General features: G+C 26.7%; 3 protein-coding genes across 3 annotated transcripts in view; 1 reads left to right on the forward strand and 2 right to left on the reverse strand.

Annotated features, from left to right (window-relative positions):
- Positions 1-4,997: 4,997 nt before the first annotated feature.
- Phum_PHUM474430 (GDP mannose-4,6-dehydratase, putative) lies at positions 4,998-9,043 on the reverse strand (the record flags this gene model as incomplete). The annotated part of the gene is made up of 5 exons (XM_002430303.1): positions 4,998-5,060; positions 7,359-7,876; positions 8,000-8,192; positions 8,625-8,867; positions 8,966-9,043. The coding sequence occupies 5 exons, from the start codon at positions 9,041-9,043 to the stop codon at positions 4,998-5,000; spliced, it is 1,095 nt and encodes a 364-aa protein (XP_002430348.1).
- An 841-nt stretch (positions 9,044-9,884) lies between these two features.
- Positions 9,885-13,131, forward strand: Phum_PHUM474440 (uncharacterized protein; the record flags this gene model as incomplete). The annotated part of the gene is made up of 10 exons (XM_002430304.1): positions 9,885-10,177; positions 10,440-10,587; positions 10,705-10,773; positions 10,852-11,147; positions 11,226-11,620; positions 11,707-11,934; positions 12,042-12,268; positions 12,351-12,551; positions 12,628-12,822; positions 12,919-13,131. 10 exons carry the CDS (start codon positions 9,885-9,887, stop codon positions 13,129-13,131), a joined length of 2,265 nt encoding a protein of 754 aa, XP_002430349.1.
- A 5,051-nt stretch (positions 13,132-18,182) lies between these two features.
- Phum_PHUM474450 (Frequenin-1, putative) overlaps positions 18,183-25,942 on the reverse strand; it is a gene marked incomplete at both ends in the record, with an annotated part of 11,352 nt that continues 3,592 nt past the window's right edge. The window contains 5 exons of the mRNA XM_002430305.1: positions 18,183-18,353; positions 18,439-18,527; positions 18,604-18,682; positions 23,272-23,361; positions 25,658-25,706. Coding sequence (XP_002430350.1) covers positions 18,183-18,353; positions 18,439-18,527; positions 18,604-18,682; positions 23,272-23,361; positions 25,658-25,706 — 478 coding nt within the window. The remainder of the gene's footprint in view (positions 18,354-18,438; positions 18,528-18,603; positions 18,683-23,271; positions 23,362-25,657; positions 25,707-25,942) is intronic.

Below are 25,942 nucleotides of genomic sequence, written 5' to 3' on the forward strand. Positions count from 1 at the left end.
CTTTCTCCAGGAGGAAACGATCGAAATCGGTTTTTCCGATTCGTTTTTTTTTTTGGCTTATTTTACGATTAAAAAAAAAAAAATTTTTTTAACGATGGTGTCGTGGCTTTAGAAAGGGTTGAAAACAAAAAACATTATCGTATTTTTTTTTTTTTGGCATCAATTTTTATTTTATTTTATTTTTTTTTTACGCTTTCATCCCCCCCACGAGAAAAAAAAATTTTTTTTTTTTAAATATCATTCAATGAAGTGAAAAGATTGTGAAAATTTTTGCGGTATAAAATATTATCAGCTGTTGTCTAAAATATATAAAAAATAAAAATGGCGGATTTAAGGCTTTAAGGGGAGGAGTGGGAAAAGAGGAAGGGGGAAAATGGAAAAAGGAGTGTAAAAAAAAAAAAAATATTTGAAAACTTTTTCCGGTTTTTTTTCTCCCTCTTTTATAAATTTAATTATCGGCCTCGTTACAAAGATTTCAACTATTCGGGGGGGAGGGGGTTAGGGGATGTTTTGAGGGTACGAATTTCGGGATTGGACTTCTCACTATGACCAGACATTCGTTAGGGGTTAAACCTTAGGGGATCCTTCTGAATTCTACAAAGGCACTTAGGTTAACTGATGAGAGGGGAAGTTCGACCGAAAAGGGTTCTGATCCTGGGGATCGTATTTCGATCCCGTTCAGTATGGTCAAGGTATCTTCAAAAGGAAAAAAGGAGATCCAGCACCCATATGAAGCATTGGAGAAGTTCTAAGAACTTGACACTGGAAAGATTTGAGACTTTATTACAAGTTAAACTCCCTCGAGTCCCCGTCTTTCTCCTCCCCTTCCCTCCCCTTTCTTTTAACGAATCATTTCGAAAGTAAACGTTTCTAAATTCGAAAAAAGAAAAACAACACGTAACGGAAATTTTCATTTAACCGAAAGAATTTTCTAGAAAAAAAAAAAAAAAAAAATTAATCAATAAATCCGAAACGAAACGAAATAAATTAAATTATTATTATTATTATTATTATTTTCCTTCGTACAAAAAAAAAAAAGTTTACAATTGAAAAAAATAAATAAATTTTCACCGAATAATATATATATATATATATTTATTACATTTAACAAAAGCAGCAGCAGAGCAACAGCAACAACAACAACAGAAAGAAAAGTACAAAAAAAAAAAGAATTATAATGCTCCGTTGTAAAAAAAAAAAAAATTGTCATGGAAAAATGGAGGAGGAAAATTTTTTTTGGATAACACTTTTTTGGAATTATATTTATATATATTTTTGTCGTCTTTGGCAAATGTCGCCACGTCTCCAAACTGTCGCCTATTTTACAAAAAAAAAAAAAATCATCGTATTTTATTTTTTTTTTAACTTTAAATTTTTCTTCTGCTTTTTAATTTCTTTTACCTTTTTCCACTTACTGAAACCCCCTCCCCCCCCAAAAAAAAAGACACTTTTTTGTACTTTCTTAATGACGTCACAATAAAATTTTCTAATTAAAAATCTGGCTCGTACCACCTTTTTTATTGTACTTTGCCAAATAATTATTAATTAACAACCGTTATTTAAGTAATAAATATATATATATATATAAAGAAGATTGTCGAGTTGATGAAAAAATTCCTTTGATTGTTGTTTGATTGATTGTTTGTTCGATTGTTTGATTGTTTTCCAAATCACCGTAAAAAACTTTTTTTCTTTTCTTTAATTTTACGCGCGCGAAAGTAAGAAAAAAGAAAATTTAAGCGGATTTCATCAATCGATCGATCGATTATATTTCAAATTTTAATAATTATTATTAGTAATATCGATCGATGGATAATTGAAATTAATAATAATAATAATAATAATAATAATAATAATAATAATAATAATAATAATAATAATAATTTAAAAAAAAAAAAAAAAGAAAAGTCTCACCTGAACGATTCGATTGTTAAAAAAAAAAATTCAAAAACATGTAGAATAAGTAAAGAATCAATTACCGATCAATCACATTCACACATATAAATAATAATAATAATGATAATAATAATAATAAATAAAACAAACGAAACAAACGATAAAATTAACAAAAAACAGATTTTTTTTTTTGTTCGAAACTCGGATTCACAATAAAAAAACAAACAAACAAATGAAAAAAAATTTTTTTTTTTTTTTTATTTAAATTTTATTATTGTTGTTGTTGTTGTTGTTATCTACGAATAAAAAATAAATAAATAAATAAATTGTTGGGCCCCCCCCTTTTTTTTTTTCTTTTTGAAAAATTTGTTTGTGGGGAGAAAGAAAAACCACATAAGTAGAAAAATATGGACGGCCGCGTTCATTGAAAAAACAATTTTCTTAAAAAAAAAAAAAAATTGTATGTATGAATTTAAACGTTTGGGATAAAGAAATAAAAACAAACAAACAAACAAACATGGCGATGATGACGATGATGATGATGATGATGATAATAATAAAAAATGTGAATTTCGTGGAAAACCAATAATTTTTACTTTGAGCGTCTTTAGAATTAAAAACCGTTAAAAAAGAAACAACATTAAAACAACAAATAAATGTCGTTGTTGTTACACATGGAAATGGGACATTTCAAAACATAACCAAACGTATATTCATCATCATCATCATTATCATCATCATCATTATTATTATCATCATCATCATAATTCTCCGTACGTACTAAAACATCAATAAAAATTTTGTTATTTTTTTTTTTTTAAAGATTTATTTCGTACGAATATATAAATTTTTTTTTCGTTGTTGTTTCTATTGATATAAAATCTACGTGTATTTTATTTTTTGTTTGTTCGTTAGTTCGTTCCTTCGTTTGTTTGTTTGTTTGTTTACGTTTTTTTTTTTTTTTCTCGTTAAAACAATAAATTAAACGATCGAAACAAAGGTAAAGAAAGAAAGAAAAAATTAAAAGATACGTGAAGGTTATTGTTAAAAACATTTTTTTTTTTCACTTTGGGTGTCTTCGTTTGTACGATTGTTACGCGTAAAAATTATTATTATTATTATTACAGTAACAACGTCGAAAAATAATAATAATAATAATTTAAAAATAAAAAATAAAATAAAATAAAGAGAAAATTTTTTTTTTATTTTAACCTAGTTTAGACTTTTTGGTTTTGTTTTTGTTTTGTTTTCCGTTTGTTTGTTTGTTTGTTTGTTTTTTTAAAAGTAATATTGGAAAAATGGAAATTTGATTAAAACAAACAAAAACGTCAAAAAATAAAATAAATAAAATAAAAAGAAGAAAAAAAAATCAAGTTTAAAAAACAAAACAATTTTTTTTGTTTTTTCTTACTGGAAAGAGTTATAATCAGTTTAAAAGACAAAAAAAAATTTTTTTTTGTTTTTGCAGGGGGCGGTAGGGGGAGGGTAAGAGAGTAGGGGGAAAAGTAAAGCAAAAGTTAAAAATTATTTCGGTCAAAGTTTTTTGCTTACATATATATATATATATAAAATTTATCGTGCATAAACTCATGAGAAAAAACAAAATCGTACCAAAACAACAACAACAACAACTAAGTTTTTTTCTTTTTTTTTCGAATAAATTTATAAATTGACAGAATCAACTAAAACTTCCTCCAGAAAAAAAAAACTAAGAGTTCCTCCTCCTCCTACTCCTACTCCTCTGACTCCTCCTCCTTTCCTCCCCCTTCCCTTCCCCCCCCAAAAAAAAAAATAATTTTTTTAAAAAACGATGAACGAACGACGTGTTTGCGTTTGTTTTGTAACCCAAAGCCAAAAAAAAATGTTGCAAATTTAATTAACCAACATCATCATAGTGTACGAAACAAACTCAAATATTATCAAATTGTATTTCGACAACAAAAACAACAACAACAACAAACAAAACTCAAAAACAAAATTCACTGACCTGCCTTCACCTCCTGATTAATTAAACAAAAATTTTTAAATTCCGCGCAATAACCGAACGCACGACAAAAAAACAAAAAATTTTCCTTTTTTTTTTACAACCGAAAACGAACCTTTTTCATCGTAATTTTTTTAAAAATAATAATAATAATAACAATAATAATAATAATAATAATGATAATAATGATGATAACAATAACGATAATAATAAAACTTTTTAAAACAAATATAAATTTTTACGATTAAAACATTTCTTTTTTCTCTTATTTATTCCTAAAAGAAGTAGACAAAAAACCCGAGAGAAAGAGACAGAAAAAGAGAAAGATAGATAGAGAGAGAGAGAGAGATATATGGAAACGAATCAATGATAATATTTTGTAATTATTTTTATGAGTTTTAAAAAAAAAGGAAAAAAAAGTTTATGAATCCACAAAAAAAATAAACATTAAACATTCATCTGCGATTTGTCTTTTTTTTTCTTTTTTACATTATTTATTCGATCGTACCAAAGTTTTATAACCGAAATTTTTTTTTTTTTTTTTTTTCAAGTTAACAAAATAAAATTTGACCGATTTAAAAAAGAAAAAATCTCTCTCTCTCTCTCTCACTCTCTCTCGAAACCATTAAATAAATAAATAAATAAAAACGAATTCACATAATGTAATCATCACAATGCAAAAAAAATAAATAAATAAATAAAAACTTTAATAAAATATTTATAATATATATATTAATATTACATATTCGGGCAATGTTACGGTATGTATACATACTTATTCACTTAAAAGTACTGTAGTAATAATAATAATAATAATATCGATACAGAAAAAAAATGCGTCAAGTCGATTATTTTTACCTAAATAATTTAAAAAAAATTTTTTTTTTTTTTTCATATAAAATCCTTCCCTATCACTCGAATTAAAAATGATTAAATGAATAAAGAGGGGGGGAGGAGACATGTGCGCGTTCACACCCTATCTGCGGTGCTTCGTGAAAATACACGAATTTATGTAAAAATTGATTTCGAAATCCGTTTCCGACGTTTATAACTTTGAGACATTTTTTTTTTTTTTTTCCCCTCATGATGATGATGACCGACCCATCGGAAAACCTTTTCATGCGACCGGATTCATCTTCATGAGTTCTAAATCAGCATCGATCATGTCTTTGACAAGTTCCTGAAACGTAAGAAAAGAAAAAAAAAAAGAAAAACAAACGTTTAAATCTCGTACGTTCTCTCTCTCGCCCCCCATCCCTTCCCCCTAACAAAAAAACATTTCGAAATATCATTATTATTACGATCGAAAAGAAAATATAAGAGGTGATATTTAACAATAATAATAATAATAATAATAATAATAATAAAAATTGACAGAAAAATGAAAAAGATTACACAGGCTGTTAGGCTTCATAATAATTAATAAACCGAATTCGTTTTGTTTACACAGGACTTAAAAATGTTTGTTGTAATAATTTCAAAATTACTTTACTATTTGTCAAATAAACAATGTGATGAATGGGTGCGGATGAAAAATAAAAAAAAAAAAAAAAATCTCTACAACAAAGTACAAAGTCCTTGGACGGACACACACAACACTCACACCGATAATACAACAGGTATCCATACAGGACCCGTGTGTGTGTACCCGATGGTTGGACCATCCACTCGTCCACGAGTCGTCGTCGTCGAAAATTTCTCCAAATAAATAATAATTAAAATAAATTAAATAATTAAATTAGTAATAATAATAACGACAACGAGAAGGACTCGTTAAAAAAGGTTAACCGAAAAAAAAGGAGGGAGGTGAAGAAGGGGGAGGGAGGTTGAAAATTTTTATTGTTCGGCGTTTATTTTCAACGATATAAACGAGGGTGTTAAATTAAAAAAAAACAACAACAACAACCGCTTGAAATCGGTAAAAAAAAAAAAAAAAAAAAAAGTTTTCGTTATTCGATTCCGGTAATTTGGGAAAATTGTTTGTGTGAGTCCCCCCTTACCCCCACTTTCCCTCCCACTCCCCATTTAAAACAATCGCTTGAAAAGAAAAAGAAAAGTTAAATTTAAATTTACGCAAGAGCGGTCAGAATTCCATGATAAAATCATAAAAAAAAAAAATGGAAAAAAAATTTAAAAATACAGGGAAAAGCTTTTTAAATCCGACGACCATCTTTCTATCTATCTCTTCCTTCCCCCCCCCTCTCTCTCTCTCTCTCTCACCCTACCCCTTCCCCTCCCTCATCATCCTCTCATCCGTTTTTCTCTTTTTTTTTTTTCTCCAAACGTTTCATTAAACTTAAACGAACCGAACGGATGGAAAAAAAAGAAAAACGTACAAAACAAATTCAATAGTAAAAAATTATCATCATCATCATCGTCATCGTCAGCGTCGTCGTCGTCGTCGTAGTTTTTTTTTGGGGGGCCTTTTCAACATTTTAACGTCGCGGGACGGGACATTCGAAAATAAGGAAAACATTGCTAAAATCGTGTGTACCAAACCTATTTAAAGGCGAAACTCTTGTTGATAATAAATAAACAAACAAAAAAAGAAAACAAACAAATAAATAAACAAACAAACAAACAAACAAACAAATAGAGAAAGAAAGGAAAAAAAAAATACCTGGATGGCAGGCCGGGTTATTTTTAAACAGTCTAAATATGTTTTTTTTTTTTTTTTCATTCTATTGTACAAATTTTTCAACATTTTACGAAACTTTTTTTTTTATTCTTTTTTATTCTTTTCCTTTCCTTCTCCTTGTTCATCTCCTTCCTCCTCCTCCTCTTTTACAAACACACACACACAAACTATGTTGGGGGGATTTTGTTTTTGTAATAAGTGAAAGATGAGTGGAAGATAGTGTTCGTTTTGTGTCCTGTCATTCTTTTGTGGTTTCTTCTCAGAATAAGAGAGAGGTATTTCGTTTACTTTTCTAATTCTGACTCTAGTTTTGACTTTTTAAGTCGAAATGATGACGTTACCATTTTTCTATCTCTCTATCTCTCTCTCTCTCTTTTTTTTATTTTTTTTCTTATTTTCAATTTTGCCGCATTTAATTTTTTTTTATTATTTATTTATTAATATAATTTTTTAAACTTTTAAACATTTCCCTCTCCCTTTTTAAGAAAAAAAAAAAAATTGTTTATGCATATTGCGTGTGCGTGTGTGTGTGAGTTTACAACTACAATTTTAAAATTCATTCAAAAAATCAAAACATCATCATGATTATTTAATGAAACATAAGATGTTTAAATTTTGAATTTATCGTGAAACGATCAAAATCGATCGCGATACAATCGATCGCAATACAATCGATAATCAAATCGAAATGATAAAATGGTCCTTCCGTTAAAGGAATTATCGTTCTCGAAAATTATATTTCTAAAAAGGTGAGAGAGAGAGAGAGGGGGGGGGAAGAGGGGGCGAGAAAGCGTTTTCGAAAAAAAAAATTTCCAAAAAGATAAAGTTTAATTGACTTACCAAAAACGTCACTTTCGGTTTCCATCCGAGTTCATTTTTTGCTTTCGTCGGATCACCCAATAAAAAATCAACTTCTGTCGGTCGAAAATATTTCGGATTTATTTTTACTCTCACTATACCAGTGGCAGCATCTTTTCCGACTTCGGATACTCCTTTACCCTCCCAAATTATTTTAATGCCGACGTAACGGAATGATGCTTCGACAAATTCTCTCACGGAATGTGATTCTCCGGTCGCTATAACGTAATCCGAAGGTTTATCCTGTTGCAACATTAACCACATTGCTTCGACGTAGTCTTTGGCATGTCCCCAATCCCTTTTCGAATCTAAATTTCCTAATTCTAATACGTCCAACTGTCCTAAAACGATTTTGGCAACTGATCTTGTTATTTTACGTGTGACAAAATTTTCACCTCGTCTAGGACTTTCGTGATTAAATAGAATTCCATTGCAAGCGAATAATTTGTATGCTTCCCTATAGTTAATAACTATCCAGTATCCATAGAGTTTGGCACAAGCTAAAAAAGAAAAAAAAAAAAATTTTAAATTAATAATAGTTTTAAAAGGAACAATTTCATTTATATCTCTTAATGTATACATTTATAGGTTAGAAAAATATTATTCGATAATTTTTAACATACCATACGGTGACCGAGGATAAAATGGAGTTGTTTCTTTTTGAGGTATTTCTTGGACTTTACCATAAAGTTCAGAAGTTGAAGCTTGATAAAACCTAACTGTTTTTTCTAATCTGCATGTTCTTATAGCATCTAAAAGTCTTAATGTTCCGAGTGCATCTACTTCAGCAGTATATTCGCTTAAATCAAATGATACCTGAAAGATTTACACCTATAATAAATAATCAAAAGAGTGAAAATGTGACTCCTATTACATGAAAATTAATTTTAAAAATAATAAAAAATTATGTACATATAGAAATAAACAATAAAACTACAAATCTTGCATGTCTATAATGCATAAAAAGTATCAAGTTGAAAAATAGGAAACGAAAAACCGTAATTTATTATCAGCCATTTTTCTTTTTGTAATTTTGATTTGTACAAATTGTATTTCATTTCAATTTAAAACTTGGCTTTGATTTACTGATTAGATACATGAGGTCTTGATATATTTATCAAATATTGATTTTAGGCTACTACATTAATTGACCTTCTAAACGATTTTTATAAAAAGTTCAAATTCTAAATAAGGAGGAGACGAAGAAAAAATTGATTTAAGGAATTTATTTAATTCTTTTAATTTTACCTTTACGTGGCTTTGGGCAGCTAAATTGTAAATTTCATCCGGTTGAATTTCACTAATAATTTTAATCAAGCAACTTGTATCTGTCATATCACCATAATGCAATTTCATTTTTCCATGCTTATGAGTTTTTGGATTTGCGTATAAATGCTGAATTCTTGAGGTATTAAACGTACTGGCACGTCGTATAACACCGTGAACATCGTAATTTTTTGATATCAATAATTCGGCTAAGTAGGAACCATCCTATTTTTTGAAAGTTATCAACAGTAAAATCAAAAAAATCTTTTGAACTTAATTTAATTAATAGAAAAGGTAAACATCATTATGGTAATTCAACTTACTTGTCCCGATATACCGGTTATTAAAGCTACTTTGCTTTTTTCACCCTCCTTCGAAAAGACCTGATTGAACTCTGTCATTTTTATTTAACTAAAATATATAAAAAATTAAAAAATTTATAAATTTACTGTTTCTGTCAAGTAAGAAATGAAAAAAATTAATAAATTACTACAAGCGTAAATAACTAGATAACTTACGCCTAAAGTAGCAGAAGCCATAATATTATAATTAATAAGAAAACGTTTCTTCCTCCACGACATTTGATAGATTTCTAGTTTTTTAGAAATAAATGCCGCTACTCAACAGAAAATCACATCATTTTCTATTCAGAATAAATAAAATTCATTTCTACAATTTTTTTTTCCCTAATGATATCCAATATTCCCTTTAAAAAGATTTAAATTTATCAATCCGAAAATTTCTCTAATGGCACGCTTTCAGTTTAAGCGAGCACTTTTATATGTAAACTCCATGGATAGTTGAAGAAATAGTTATGCTCAAATATTGAAAAGTTAATTTTCACGAAATGTTAAAATTTGATTATTATTTTTACGTATTAATAAGTAGTAATTATTAAACAAAATGGCACATCAACTTCTAAATACCGCCAAAAAAATGGAGCTTATTCTTCGGAGCGGATTAAGAAGCGGAATTGACAAATACACAGTTAGTTTTTTAATTTATCTTAACAATAATCCATACAATAATAATAAAAAAATATCTCTACGCATTTATGCGTTTAGTTAGCATGTAAAAAAATCCTTAACTAAAAAGAGAAAAATAAATAATAAAATAGCCTTAAAATATATATGTACATACATTGCTTCATATTTTTCCTTATTACATCATAATTGTAGTATCCTACAGAAATATTTGAAATTAATTTTTCAGTTAAGAAGTTTATCCCAACTAAAAAATGGAATGACTGCTCCTACACTACAGTTGATACTTGATCAATGGAAACTTTTTTGTAAAAATCCACCCAAGGGTTTTGAAAAGTATTTTGAAGCTGGGAAAAAAGTTTTAAAGCAAAGTTCCGAAGGAGCAGCTGCACCTAAAAAAGATGCTCCATCTTCTTCTACTTCGAGTCAATCAAAGTCTTCAAGTGGCTCAGAATCTAATACTTCGCCACAGACGCCTCCCTTATCAGGACCTAAATTGTATGATGGCTCTTTCTTCTCAAGATTTATGGGTGGGGGGTCAACTGGAAAGAGGTAACTTGCAATTGCAGGTCTCAAAATTTCCAGAATATATATTGGCCCCTCAATCTATTTTACAAAGAAAAAAACGAGTCAAAATGATTCATTTTTTTCTTTTATTAATTATTTATAAGATATTTAATTTATTTAAAAAATTGATTTTTTATTTATTAGAATAATTTTAATAATTTATTAATTAAAATTTATGATGTAATTAATGCTTATGAAATGAAATATTGCTTTTTATTAATTTTTTTTCATTTGTTTGTTTTTATAGCGGTTCTTCTGGAGGAGGCTCGGGTATGCCACCTGAAATGGACCCAGAAAAAATATTTTATGGAGCTGCTGCAGCTACTTTATTAGTGTTGGGTTATTGGTTTTTTAAATCATCATATTATGGAGTTGAAATTACTTTTAAAGAATTTGTTAACAAGTAAGCTAAAATTGATATTTTAAAAGTTTTTTTTGTCTTTGCAAATATCATAAAATTTTAAAATTTTTTTATCCTGTTTTTTAGTTATTTAGCAAAAAATTTAGTCGAGAAAGTCGAAGTTTATAATAAAAAATGGGTTTGTGTGGTTTTAAAGAAAGATAGTGGACTTTTAGAAAAGGTAAATTTAAATTATTATTTATTATTTTAATTTATTTATTTATATTCATTTCATAAATTTTTTTTGAATTTTATTTAGAGTGCATGGTTTTATATTGGAAGTGTCGATAGTTTCGAAAGGAATTTAGAAGCAACACAACAAAGTTTAGAAATACCAGCAGCTGATTACATACCTGTCTTATACAAAACCAGCCTTGAATTTTCTTATGTTATGAATGCATTGCCGAGTATTTTGGTTCTGCTTTTAGTATTTTTCACATTAAAACGTTCGGCAGATATGCTTGGCAGAAGAGGACGTAAGAAGGGACTTTTTGGTTCCATGATGGAATCGACTGCAAAATTAATTAATTCTAACGAAATCGGTGTTCGCTTTAGGTAAATATTTACTAAATATTTTTTTATAAAAAATTATGGCAACCTAATAATACCTCCTGATGTGTGATTTTTTTTCAGCGATGTAGCCGGTTGCGAAGAAGCCAAAGTTGAAATAATGGAATTTGTTAACTTTTTAAAAAATCCTCAACAGTATATCGAACTGGGAGCTAAAATACCAAAAGGCGCCATATTAACAGGACCACCCGGTACGGGTAAAACCCTTTTGGCAAAAGCAACTGCTGGAGAAGCCAATGTTCCCTTTATAACGGTGTCCGGATCGGAATTTTTGGAAATGTTTGTCGGTGTCGGACCCTCAAGAGTACGTGACATGTTTGCCATGGCGAGAAAACACGCTCCCTGCATACTTTTTATCGATGAAATAGATGCCGTCGGACGTAAAAGGGGAGCACGTAATTTTGGCGGTCATTCTGAACAAGAAAACACGCTTAATCAGTTACTAGTAGAAATGGACGGTAAATTAAATTCGTTACTCTTAATAAAATGATTGGAAAAGTGTTTTTTTTTTTTTTCCCCTAAATGATTTTTTCCACTTTTCTAGGATTCAACACGACTACAAACGTTGTAGTTTTAGCTGCAACAAACAGAGTAGATATATTAGATCGTGCACTTTTAAGGCCCGGTAGGTTCGATCGTCAAATATTTGTACCTGCGCCAGATATCAAGGGAAGAGCATCAATATTTAAAGTACATTTGCAAGTTTTAAAAACGAATTTAGATAAGTCTGATTTAGCCAGGAAAATGGCAGCTCTCACTCCCGGATTTACAGGTATGACGCCTGAAAAAAAAAAAAAAAAAAAAAAAATTATTAAAGTATTGTTAAAATTTTTTTCAAAGATTACTTACTGTTAATTTTGTGTGTCGGGCGTTTTTCAGGTGCTGACATTGCAAACGTTTGCAACGAGGCTGCTTTAATTGCTGCCAGAGATCTTCACGATTCTATAAACATGAAGCATTTCGAACAAGCAATCGAAAGGGTCGTTGCCGGAATGGAAAAGAAGACCAAAGTACTTCAACCAGAAGAAAAAACAACTGTTGCGTACCACGAAGCTGGTCACGCGGTTGCCGGATGGTTTTTGCAAAATGCAGATCCTTTATTAAAAGTAAATGATATTTTTTTGGTCAACTCTCGTAAAGGGATTTTTTATTTTAGGTTCGATAATGCGAAATGTTTTTCTTTTTCAGGTTTCGATTATTCCCAGAGGAAAAGGATTAGGTTATGCACAGTATTTGCCCAAAGAGCAGTATCTTTACACCAAGGAACAAATATTCGATAGGATTTGCATGGCGTTGGGCGGTAGAGTCGCCGAAGAGATTTTCTTTAATAGAATAACAACAGGAGCTCAAGACGATCTTAGAAAAATAACACAAATGGCTTATTCACAGGTTCGTTTTAGCAGAAAAAGAAAAAAAAAATTTCCTCTCGTTTTTTATTACCTTTTTTTGTTTGTTTTTCTTCAAGGTCGTTCAATACGGAATGAACGAAAAAGTCGGTTACGTAAGTTTCGACGTCCCCCAACCGGGAGAGTTGGTCATGGACAAACCATATTCGGAAAACACGGCCCAGTTAATAGACGTAGAAGTAAGAAATTTAATTTTATCCGCTCACAAGCGTACGACGGATCTGTTGAACGAACACAAGGGAGACGTTGAAAAAGTGAGAAGAAAATTTTCATTTTAAAAATGGCGTCGGATCATGATAAATTTAAATAATAAAAAAAAAAAAAAAAATTTTTTTTTTGTTGTTCTACAGGTCGCCGAAAGGCTGTTAAAGCAAGAAGTCATAAGTCGATCCGACATAATCGAACTTTTGGGTCCTCGTCCTTTCCCGGAAAAATCAACGTACGAAGAATTCGTCGAGGGTACGGGATCGTTCGAAGAAGATACGACTTTACCGGAAGGACTTAAAGACTGGAATCAGGAAAAGTCGAAAAAAGTGGCGGCAGAAAAAGAAGCGGCATCGTAATTACTACGACGACGACGACGACAACGACGACTAAAAAAAAAAAAAAAGAAAAAAAAAAGAAAAAATGAAAGAGAAATAGAAAGAACGAAAGAGAGAGTGTGAGAGAAGGAAAACAAAAAGAAAGAAAAATGTAACGTTTAAGTAAACCGAAATAAATTTTTTTTTTTTTTTTTTTTCAATTACAAATCCATGCATCGCAGTAAAGTCACTAACAGACAAGAAGAAAATGATAAGAAATGATAATAATGATGATGATGATGTTGATGATGATGATAATGATGAATGAAGCATATTGAATTTAAACGTTTTCTTATAGCATTTTTTCTTTTTTTTTTTGTTTGGTTTCGTTTTGTTTTGTTCTTATTAAAAAAAAATGATTTTTGCAATTAGAAATTAAAAATATAACGGCTATCACTATCATTATCCCTATCCCTATCCCTACAAAAAAAAAAAAAATTAAAATTTTTTAATTTTTTTTGACCGAGATTTGTAAAATGAAAAAAAAAAAAAAAAAAAAACAAATAATTAAATAAATAAATAAATAGATTTTGAAAAATTAATTTTTTGCTTTTTTTTCCATTAACATTTAATAATTTATTTTTTTAAATTATTGGACGGGATACGTATATCGGGATCTGGGATTAAATCCCCGGGATTTAATCGTTTGCAATACATGAAAACTGAAAGAAAAAAAAAATTGAGAAAAGGAAAGAATAAAAATAAAAAGAAGAAGAAAATTAGTAAAATAATCAATAATAAAATTTTAAATGCGCCAAAAAAATTTATTTATTATCACTATTATTATTATTATTATTAGTATTATTATTATTCAAAAAAAAATTTTTTTTTTTTTTTTTAAATAGGATTGTCAATGTTTGGGATTATTTTTTTTTTTTTTCTTTTTTTTCTTTTTTAAATTCTTAACTCAACAGTAAAAATTTTCGCATCGAACCAATTGTTACAGTCGTTAATATTATTATTATTATTATTATTATTATTATCAACATCATCATCTGTGAGGATTTATCATTTAATAATAATAAAAAGAAAACAGAAAAAGAGAAGAGAAAAAGAGAGAGAGAGAGAGAGAAAAATTATTTCAACGAAAGGTAAGGAGTGATAATAAGGAATATTACGTCACGCGTAATTATTATTATCATTATCATTATTATTAATTATTAATTATTAATTATTTTACCGTTCAGTTAAGAAATTATTTTTTAAAAACAACAATAAAATTATTATTATTATTATTTATTAATAATTAATTTTGTTTTTTTTTTTTTTTTTTGCAAAAAGTTTAAATAAATAATGATCGATGCCATAACATTATATTTATTATCATTATTAATAATAATAATAATAATAATAAAATCAGGAGCGTAGCTATAATTATAATTAACATGCACATTTAATATATATATATATATATATATATATATATATATATATATAAAGAACAACATATTTATATTTAAATAGCACCATTAGGTTAAAAATTATTTATATATATATATATATATATATAAATTAATTAATATTATTAACAATTTTTATCGATTAAAAATATCATTATTTATTTATTTATTTATTATATCGTATTATTATTATTATTATTATTATTAATTATTAAGGTAAAAAAAATTATTATTATTATTATTTATTTATTAGTTAATTAAAACATAGGGGGGGGGGTTCCGTGCAGCCATTTTTTAAATTTATTAATTTTTTTTTTAATTATTTATTTAAACAATTTTCAACAACAATTTTATTTATTTATTTATTTATTAATAATAAACTTTTTTTTATTTATTAACCACTTTCTTAATTATTTTTATTAATATTAATAATAATAATTAATAAATAAAAAAATTCTTTAAAAAAAAAAAAGTGAAAATTTTCCGGCAACGATCATATTTATTTAAACAAAAAAATCAATCAATCAATTAATCATCGTATTATTATTATTATTATTATTATTATTATTATTATTATTATCGTTTTGAGCACTACATCGAAAATTATTATTATTATTATTATTATTATTTTTATAATTTTTATTAAGATATTGCTTAAGAAATTTGTATGTTTTTTTTCTCTAAACTAATTTATTATTATTTATAAATAATGACATTTTTCGGGGGTGGGGTGAAGGGAAGGGAAGGGGGCGGGAGGTAAGCGAAAGAGGGAGTGGGGATAAGGTATGTAAAAATGGCGGACGAGGAGGAAATTAAAAAAAAAAAAATTTTTTTTTTGTCGACCGGAAAATGAAATCCATATTGGAATGTCACTCTTCATTTTATTTATATATTTTCACACGTTTTTTTTGCATTTCCTGTTTCGAAAAAACCATTATTATTATTATTATCGTTAATATGTATTAATAAAAAAATTGAATTTAATAATAATAATAATAATAATAATAATAATAATAATAATATTAGTAATAATAATAATTCACAATGGGGTTATTTTTTTTTAATTATTGCAAGTTGATTTATTATTTTTATCATTATTATTATCGTATGCATTTAAATAAGAAAAATTTATACAGGAAGAAGGAAGAAGGAAGAGAAAGAGAGAGAGAGAGAGAGAGGAAGAATAAAATGATTTAATAATTAAAAAAATTTCCCTTTTTTTTTCCTGTTGTTTTTTAACCTGTTAAGGTTTTTTAAAAAAAAAATAAATCATAGATTAATTAAACGTAACCCAAATCCTTTGACAAGTTTGCCAACATAAAAAAAAAAGAACAAAAATTATTTTACGTGTCGTTAGTAAATTTAATGTATCGATAATAATAATAATAAATTATTATTATTTTATTATTTTATTCCGTGCAAACTTTTTGTCGATGAACAAAGAGTTTTCTTTTTCTTTTTTTTTTTTTTTAAAAACAAAATGGCCGAAAATAAAATCACGATCACGACGCGAAAAATTCTTATTAATAATAATAATAATAATAATAATAATAATAATAATAATAATAATAATGCTTTCTTCATTGAGCATGATACTATTTTTTTTTTTTTTCATTCACCTTATAAAAATTTAAGGCGTTTGGGAATTTTAATTTATTATAAATATACGCACGTATATATATAAACATTATGCCGAATTTTATATAATAATGATAATAATAATAATTAAACAACATTATTATTATTATTATTATTATTATTAATCATCTATAATAAAATATTAATAACAATTTAACATTTGATTACTTATCATGTAAACAATATGAAAAGCGTAAAAAAAAACATTAATTCGTTAATCTAATTATCCGTTAGACATAATAATAATAATAATAATAATAAAATTTCGTTTTGATAGAGTAATAAAAAATGTATTTTATTATTATTATTATTATTATTATTAATAATATCGTTATCATCATCGTTATCACTTTTTTTTTTTTTTAATAACTTTTTTGCGGTCGAGTAAATGTTTCGTAATTATTAATAATAATATTAATATTATTATTATTATTATTATTATTATTATTATCATCAGAGAAAGGAAGAAAGTGTGAAGGATAGAGAGAGAGAGAGAGAGAGACAAAGAGAGAGAGATGCAAGACAAAGTAAAAAAAAATAAAATTACACGAATTTTACGCGATGGATCAAAAAAAGAAAAAAAATGGCGGGATTTTCAAAAACGTTTTCAAGGTCATTATGAAATAACGTTCGAAATGATTTTATTAAATAATTAATTGATTGTTCGCTTGTTTGTTTGTTTGTTTGTTTGTTTGTCGTTTTCGTATAAAAAAAAATATTAGGGATATTTTGATTTGATGATTTTTTTTATTTTTATTTTTGGACGGCATAATTTGAAAGAAAGGATAAAATAAATAAGAAACATTTACTCTCGTTTGTTACGTGATATAAAAAAAAAATGGCGGAAGAAAAATAAATAAATAAATAAAAAAGAAAATCACGATTTCAAAATCGAAATTAATATTTATTTTATTTTACGAAAAAAAAGGGGATGAAAATATAAAATAAAAAAAAAGGGGGGGTTGTGATAAAATATCGTGTGACGTGGCACCAATTAATAAAGTAATCAAAACTTTTTGATTTAAACGTTTTATGACGTAAAAATTTCAACAAAATTGTTTGTTTACGATCTGATTTTTTTCCGTTAAGACGACGACGACGACGACGACAGTTTTGCCAACTTAAATGATTAAATAAATTTTTTTTTTTTTAAATAGAAATTATTATTGATTTTCTTTTTTTTTTTTAAAAAAAAATTTTGTTTTGAAACATTAAAATTATCAAAAGTTTTGAAACAAGTCGTTTTTATTTTTCTCTTCTTTTTTTTCCGTTTGTTTGTTTGTTTGTTAAATATAAATAAATTATTTTTTTATCGTTTTAATTTAACTAACTTACGATAATAAATCTTGTTTTTTTTTTTTTTAAATAAAAAATTCTTTTGCCACGACAAATTGAATTTTTTTTTCTTTTTAATCACGAAATCTATACTAATCGGTTCGTTACCGAGAAAACCTTTTTTTTAATGGAAACGTTTAAAAAGGTTATCAAATTATTTTTTGTTTCGAATCCTTTTTTTTTCTCTGGAAATTTCGACGACATTTTGAATGAATAAAAAAAAAGAAAAAAAAATATTTAAATGATGGGAAAAAAAATTTTTTTTTTTTTTTCCGGTTAAACAAACTTTTTAAATGACAATAAAGAAAAGATTTTATACATTAAAAATTGTTTGTTTTGTAATTCGAATCGTAAAACGACTAAAAAAAAAAAAATTTTCTTTTTCGAAATCGTGATTTTTTAAAATAATAATAATAATAATATTAATAATGATGATAAGCAGAAGAAGAATTAAAAGGAGAAAAAAAGAGAGAGAGAAAAAGATGGGTTAAAATTGTTTACATGATTTGTATGTAATATCGTTTGTTACCTTTTTGTTTGTTTGTTTTCGTTTGTTCTGTTAGTTTATATATATTATAAATATCTTACGATTGGGCTGCACGAAAGACTTTCTCCATTTTTTCTTTAACGAACGGAAGAAGATTGATGACACGGCGAACGCTAATTGTCACCGGCAAGTGTCAAAGCCTGTACGATTCTAGGATCGGCTTTACTACCTTCTCGAAATTCTTCTAACGTTAATCGATCATCGTGATTTTTATCCATTTGATCGAATATTTTATCGACTCTTTTTTGCGGCGTGTTTTCATCTTCTGCTTGCGGCACTTGACCCTTAAATAAAAACAAATAATAATAACGAAACCCTCGTTTCCGGTTTTTTTTTTTTTTTAGCAAAGTCATCATCATTCTCGCTTACCACCATTTGATATATGGCATCTACAATGTTGTACATTTCATCTCTAGTTATGAATCCGTCGTTATCGACATCGTACAACCTGAAAGCCCCTGAAAATATTTTTTAAAATTAATTACAAAATGTCGACAGAATATTAAAAAAAAAAAAAAAAAAAAAAATACTTACAATGTAATTTTTCGTCAAGATTTCCTCTCGACGTCACTGAAAGAGCTCGAATGAATTCGTCGAATTCGATTGAACCGTCCTGTTTTGTGACAAACAAACAAATTTTTTTTTTAAACAAACAAACGTACGACAAACGTGACGTATTATTATTATTATTATTATTATTTACGTTTGCTTTCTACAATCAAATTAATAAAAAAAAACAAAAACATTTTTTCTATCGTTTTAAATAATTTTCTCGTGAGAGCGATTGTTTTACCTAAACGCCATTTTCTTCTTCTTAAAATAATGAAATCGGTGAGGAAGTAGGGAAGAAGAAACGGGAACGGGAACGGGAATGGAAATTACGATTCCAGTAAAATTTAAATTTTTCTGTCGTACAAATAAATAAAAAAAAAAAGGTAATTTTGATTCTGGTTGATTTATCGATTTCGTCACGCTACGCAAACAATTTCCAGTCGATTTTTCTTTTTTCACATTATCATTATTATCATTATTATTATTATTATTATTATTATTATTATTTAAATATGTTTTTGACAAATTAAAAAAAAAAAAAAAAACGTACGGGAATAATATCGTTGTCGATTAAACGAGACCCGATTTAAATTATTATTATTTTTTTTTCGTAAAATGGCGACAGGTAAATTCGTACGCGTCGGAATTTATTTTAAAAAAATGAGCAAAACGGGGAGAGGGGGGGCTTTTTTTTTATTCGATGGGGAGACGAGAAGGGGAAGGAAGGAGGGGTGAATGTGACGTGACCGAAAATTTTAAATCCTCATAATTTTCTTTAATATTTATATTCTGGGTAAATAAATTTTTTTCTTTTTCTTTTTTAAATAGGTGTAAATAATCCCGGGGTCTGTTTTTTTTTTTTCCGACGTGGCGTTAGAATTTTTATTCTTTTCCTTTGTTTAATTAATGTCGTTTAATAAACGACGGTCGAAAAAGAAAGAAAGAAAGAAAAACAAAAAAAAAAGAGAGAGAGAGAGAAAGAGAAAAAAAACGTCGAGATTAATTTAATTAAATTTGTTCTTGTTGTTGTTGTTGTTGGAAATTTAAGTTTTTTTTTTTTTTTTTGTTTCAAAAGTTACAACGAGTAATTCGGCTATTATTATTATTATTATTATTATTATTATTATTATTATTATTATTATTATTATTATTATTACAAATGTTATAAAATAAATAAAATTTTTTTGGGGGGAGGGGGTGGAGGGTGGGATACGGTTTATAGGATATTAAATATTTTTGAAGTTAATTTACCAAATCAAAAACTAATTTACCACAATTATTGTTGAAAATAGATCGACCGAAACCAACAAAACCGTAAAAAATTGTTTTCTTTCTCTTCTTTTCCTTCTTCTTCTTCTTCTTCCACGATATTTTCTCGAAACAAATCCTCATAGTAATAATAATAATAATAATAATAATAATAATAATGAGGCCGTAGAAGAAGAAGAAGAAGAGAAAAAAAAATTAATTGTACCGAATGTAAAAAAAAAAATAAAATAAAAAATAAAATAAAAATAAAATCACGTTTTAAAATTTGTATTATTACGAAAAAATACAAATAATAATAATAATAATAATGATAATAATAATAATAATAATAATAATAATAATAATAATAATAATAATAATAATAATAATAATAATAATAATAATAATAATAAAAATAAAATATCTTGAGAATTTTGTGTTTCTTTTTTTTTTTTAGTACAATTTAGAAAAAAAAATATATTCCCGGAAGATATGTTTTCAAAATCGAATGAAAAAAAAACGGATTTTATTATTATTATTATTATTCTCTTTTTCGTTCACGTTTAGCATATAAAAAAAATTTTTTTTTTTTTTTAAATTACTTCCACGACGTCATTTAAACTTTTTTTAATTCTTGGCGTAAACATTTTATATTACTTTTATTACTTGTTTAATTTGATTTAATAACCGATATAAAAAAAAAAAAGTAAAATTTATTTTACCTGAATTATTATTATTATTATTCGATAGACATTTTTTTTTTTTTTTAAACTTATCGATTAAAAACTTTATACACTTTTAATTTTAATAAAAACATAATAAACACTTTTTTAAAACGATCGATAATAAAAAAAAAAAAAATTATTTATGTAACCTTCACCCATTTTAATTTAAAAATAAAATAATAATAATCCTCGAACGAGTGTAACGAGAAAAAGAGAAAACGGAAATGGACGCCATTTTGTCGTATGCTAGATCACGTGATCAAACGTCATCGAATGATTACGTAGAACCGCACACGTAAACAATAATTATTTTGTAAACAAAAAAAATCGAATAAATGATTGACCGATTTTGGGAAATGATGAGGATTTTCCCGCGGAATTTCCGGGAAAACGATTTTCCGAGTCTAGACTTTGTGATAAAATTTTAATTCGAACCGTAATAATCCTATTAAAAAAAAAAAAAAACCTGCGGGAGTGAGTGGAAAAAAAAAGCGTCGTGAAAAATTAACATTAATTTTTTTTTTTTTGAAAAACGAAGTGAAAAATAAAAATAAAAAGGTCAAAGGTTAAAACGGTTTTTTTTTCTTTACGAAAAACAACGTAATTATTATTATTATTATTTTTTTTTTAACATTTTGAAAATTTAAAATTGGGATTAAAATGAAAAACAGAACATAACGGTAAAATGATAAACAAAAAATAAGGATCCCGCATAAAAACATCTGCATTACATCCAAAGGGAGGGAAGGAGGAGGGGGTAAAGGAAAAGTTACGACTCTTTGATAATGAATGACTAACTGTTACAAAAAAAATAGGGGAAGGGAGAGGAGAGAAATGGAAAAACTTACAGTAAATTTATCGGATAAACAAAAAAAAAAAAAAAGACGTAAAGCAGAAGATTAAATAATTTTTTTTTAAATGAAAAAGTCAACTCGATGACAAAAAAAATTTTTGTTTTTTTTTTTATTACGTAAAAAACTTTTTTAAACTTAAGCCTTTGCCCCCCACACTTTTCTCTTCCTGTTCCCTCCCACCACCCCCCGGGATAAAAAAAAAAAAAAGAAATTTTTTTTCCTCACCGAATGAGAGTTAATTATTTACTTAATGTCAAATATTATATAAAACTTTTCCTCCCCCCCCTCCTTCATCGTATATGTGGACGCCATTTTGTTTTTGAAATTAATTAAATAATAATAATAATAAAAATTGTAAAAAAAAAAAGGAAAAGCGGTTAAAGTTTATTAAATTTTTAGGTTGAACTTCTATTCCCTCTCTCTCTTTCCTCTCCCCTCTCCCCCCCCCCGAAAAAAAAACCGTTGTAGTAAAATCGAATAAAAAAAAAAAAACAAAATGGCGTCATATTAAAATAAAATTTAACAAATACCATACGAATTCACTACAAAAAAAATTTATGTTTGTAGTAGTTTTCCTTGTTTTCCTTTTTTTATGCGGGGGAAAATAAATAATTCCCATTGGTATAAATAAAATTTTTTTTTGTTTCTCCCCCCCTCCCTCCACAACATTAATAATCGCCAATGTTTCAAAACTTTATTTCATATCTTTTAAAAACTTTTTTTTTTTTTTTCTGTTGGGGAGTGAAAAAGAGAAAAACGGAAATGAGATTGTAGAACAAAAAAAAAAAAAAAAAAAATTTTTTTTTTTTCTCTAATAATAACATTGTCGTTTGTTAATCACGATTCATTGAACCCGTGTGTATTTCTTTCTTATGCCCCTTCCCCACCCGCCCACGACACAATCTACGCTATAAATCAAATTTAACCGGAAAATTTTTTCTGCTTCGGAAAATTTTTTTTCCTATAACTCTTAAATAGTTTTTCCTTTTTTTTTCCTGCTGAAAATTTTAATTATTTATTTAAATATATTATTATTATTATTGTTGTTATTGTTATTATTATTATTATTATTATTATTATTATTATTATTATTATTATTATTATTATTATTATTATTATTATTATTGTTATTATTATTATTATTATTATTATTATTATTATTATTGTTATTATTATTATTATTATTATTATTATTATTATTATTATAATAATTATTGTTATTATTATTATTATTATTATTATTATTATTATTATTATTTGTTTTTTTTTTAAATGGAAAAATAATTACGAATAAAAAATAAACATTTTTTTCATTGTAGTGAAAAAATAAAAAATTTTCAAGACTCCCAACCTTCTAAAAAAAAAAAAAAAAGAAAAATGAACAATCGATAACTCGAATCGACGTTATTCGATAATAAAACGATTTTCTTTTTTTTTTTTTTTCTTTTTTTATCCTCATTAAATCTTTCGTTTCCCGCTGTCGTATTACTACGTCATTGATCCCGACAGAATTTTTGTATGGCTTTAAAAAATTTCAAAAAAAAAAAATCTTTCGCAATAATAATAATAATAATAATAACGTTTCGAATTTTTTTTTGTCGTGGGAGTTGGGGAGAAGGAGGAAGAGGAAAAGGATTTAAATTCCGTTTTTAAACAACTCGATAATTTAAACGATAAAAACAAAAACTTTTACAACTCGTTTAAAAAAATAAGAAGAAAAGTAGTAACAACAGAAAAGAAAAAAAAAATGGCGTCGATTAATTTTTTAAAAAAGCGCGGGAAATTTATTTAAAAAAATATGATGTTACGTCATTAATACTCACGTTATTTTCATCGAACACTTTAAATACTAACGATGCAAATTTACTAGGATCGCCTTGTGGGAAGAACTGCTTGTAAATTTTGATGAATCCCTAAAACAAAAAAAAACAAAAATTATTTAAACAATTTAAACTATTTATTTATATTATTATTATTATAATTATTTAAATTATTTAAAATTTTTAAACTTTTTTGCGGGGGGAGGGAGAGAGGGTAGAAGGGATGATAAATAAATTCCGTACGTGCGAAATAAATTTTTTTTTAAATAAATAAATAAATTAAATACTTTGAAACGTAACAACAACAACAAAACCGTTACGTTTCATTTAACCTTTTCCATAAAAATTAAAAAAAAATAAACTTTAGGCTCCCTCCTTCCCCCCCACAAAAAAATGATAAATTTAACGTACTTGACCCCCCCCTTTTTTTTTTTTTTTTGAAAAATTTGGAAATTTGTATCATTTTACAAAAATTAATAAAAAAGAAAAAACGAAAAAAAAAGATAATTAATTAAATTTTTTTTTTTTTTGAAAAACGAATTAAATTCTTTGTCATTGAATTTTTTTTTGGGGGGAGGGAGAAGGTAGGGAGGAGTAGGAAGAGGAGGAAGAAGAGGAGGAAAAAAATCCCGTGGGAGAATTACGTGGGATAAAATTTAAAATGATGTGATTTTTTTTTTTTTTTTATTAAGGAATGACGAATCAAAAATTGTTAAAATTTTTTTTTTTTTTAAAGTGTAAACTTTAGGTAAATTTTTTTTTTGGAATTCCAGAATTTTCCAGGAATTTTTTTTTTAAATACAAACATCAAGATTAGTAAATTTAATAAAATATAAATTTACGATACATTTTTGCTTTTTTTTTTTTTTTTTTTTTAAAAGGTTGCGAGACTTTTTTTTTTAATAAAGTAAAAATTTTCCTTTGGGTTACTTTATTTATTTAACTTAAAAACGCCATCATGGAAATTTTATTTATTCACGTGTTATCACCACGTGATATCACAATATTAAATAAATTAATAAAAAAAAAATTTGCATTTTTTTCTTTTTTTTTTTTAATTCATCGTCGATGGAAAAATTATTAAATTGACCGTTTTACTAATAATAATAATATCACGACCTCGTAAATGTGAGGGAGTGTGCGTGGGGGTGGGGGGATGCGGGTGTGCGCGTATTCGAAAAAATCCGTCCAAAAAAAATTTAAATTAAAAAAAAAAAAATTAATCCAAATTTTTCACGTGCGATTTCAAATTTGATTTAAAAATTAAAAAAAATGGAACCCAATTTCGATTTACGCCGGTTATTATTTTTTATTTTCGAATAGAGATTTCCAGTTGAATTTATAAACTAAATTACTCCCCACCCGCCCTACTCCCCATCCTCCCCACCCTCCCGCTCTTTTTTCCATTTCATAAAATTTTCCGAAAAAAAATCTTTTTTTTTTTTTTTTTTTTTTTTTGGATGTTTACGGTTTTATGTTTGCCAAAAGCAACAAGAGAGACAGAAACGTAAAACGCACGCAGTGTAAATAAAAAAAGACGGGATCATCTTTTATAAAGTTTTCTTTTTCCCCCCTCTCCTCTCCCTACTGATAAATGATAAGAGAACTTAGCGTGCCGAGTGCGAAATAAAAAAATTTTTTCGTGCAAATAAAAAATACAAACGAAAAGAGAGAGAAAATTACAAAAATTATGCGATTGTTTCGAATTTCATTTTGAAATTTTTTTTTTTTTTTAACCTTTGACCCCGTGAGCGAGAACTATGATAAAATTTAAATTTTTTTTTTTACCCCCGAATAATCACGTGATAAAAAGATGTTTCACGCGATTATATAATTGATCAATTTTAAAATGAATTTTTTTTTTTTTTTACGTCCGAAAAAATATTTAAAAAAAAAAAAAAGTCGTTCGAACAATAATAATAATAATAATAATAATAAACGTAAAATTTATTCGCGAACGGACGATAAAAAAAAAAAAAAAAGTGTCAGGAGCTCCCCACAATTGACCCCATTCATTAAAAGTCACGCAAATGAAAACGAAAAAATCTTTTAGAAAACAAAAGAAATTAAAAATTTCATTTAAACAAAAAGGTGATGAGGGGGGAAGGAAGGGGAAGGGAGAGAAGAGGGAAGAAAGGGAACCGTGGAAGGTTTGGAAAATTTTTTTTTCGAAAGGTGAAATTGAGAGAGAGAGAGAGAGAGAGTAATAATTTAATTTTTACCTTAATAAATAAATAAATAAAATAGGATTATGTTTTCTTCGAGTTTCCCCCCCCCTTTTCCTCCCCCTTTCGTAAAATTAACATTTTTAATAATAATAATCCGGAAGAATTTTTATTAATTAATTACGTAATAATTAATTAATTAATTAATTAATTAATAATCTTACCTGCTCTGTTAGTAGGCCATTGGGACAGTCTTTAAGAAATCCTTTGTGCCTGAAAATATATATAATAAAATAAATTGTTAATGTGTGTAAAAAAAAAAAAAACGCGCGTAACGAATACGTGCGTGGGTAGGGGAGAAAAGGAGAGAGGAGGGAGGGGTAACAAAACCCCCTCCCACGTTTTTTTTAATTTATAAATTATTACTCATAATAATAATAATGCTTAAAATGAGCGAAACGTTTTCTACTAAATGTGACAAAGTTAATAATAATAAAACTAAAAAAAAT

Source organism: Pediculus humanus, genomic scaffold (genome assembly GCF_000006295.1).
Source record: "Pediculus humanus corporis 1103172108253 genomic scaffold, whole genome shotgun sequence".
NCBI lineage: Eukaryota > Metazoa > Arthropoda > Insecta > Psocodea > Pediculidae > Pediculus > Pediculus humanus.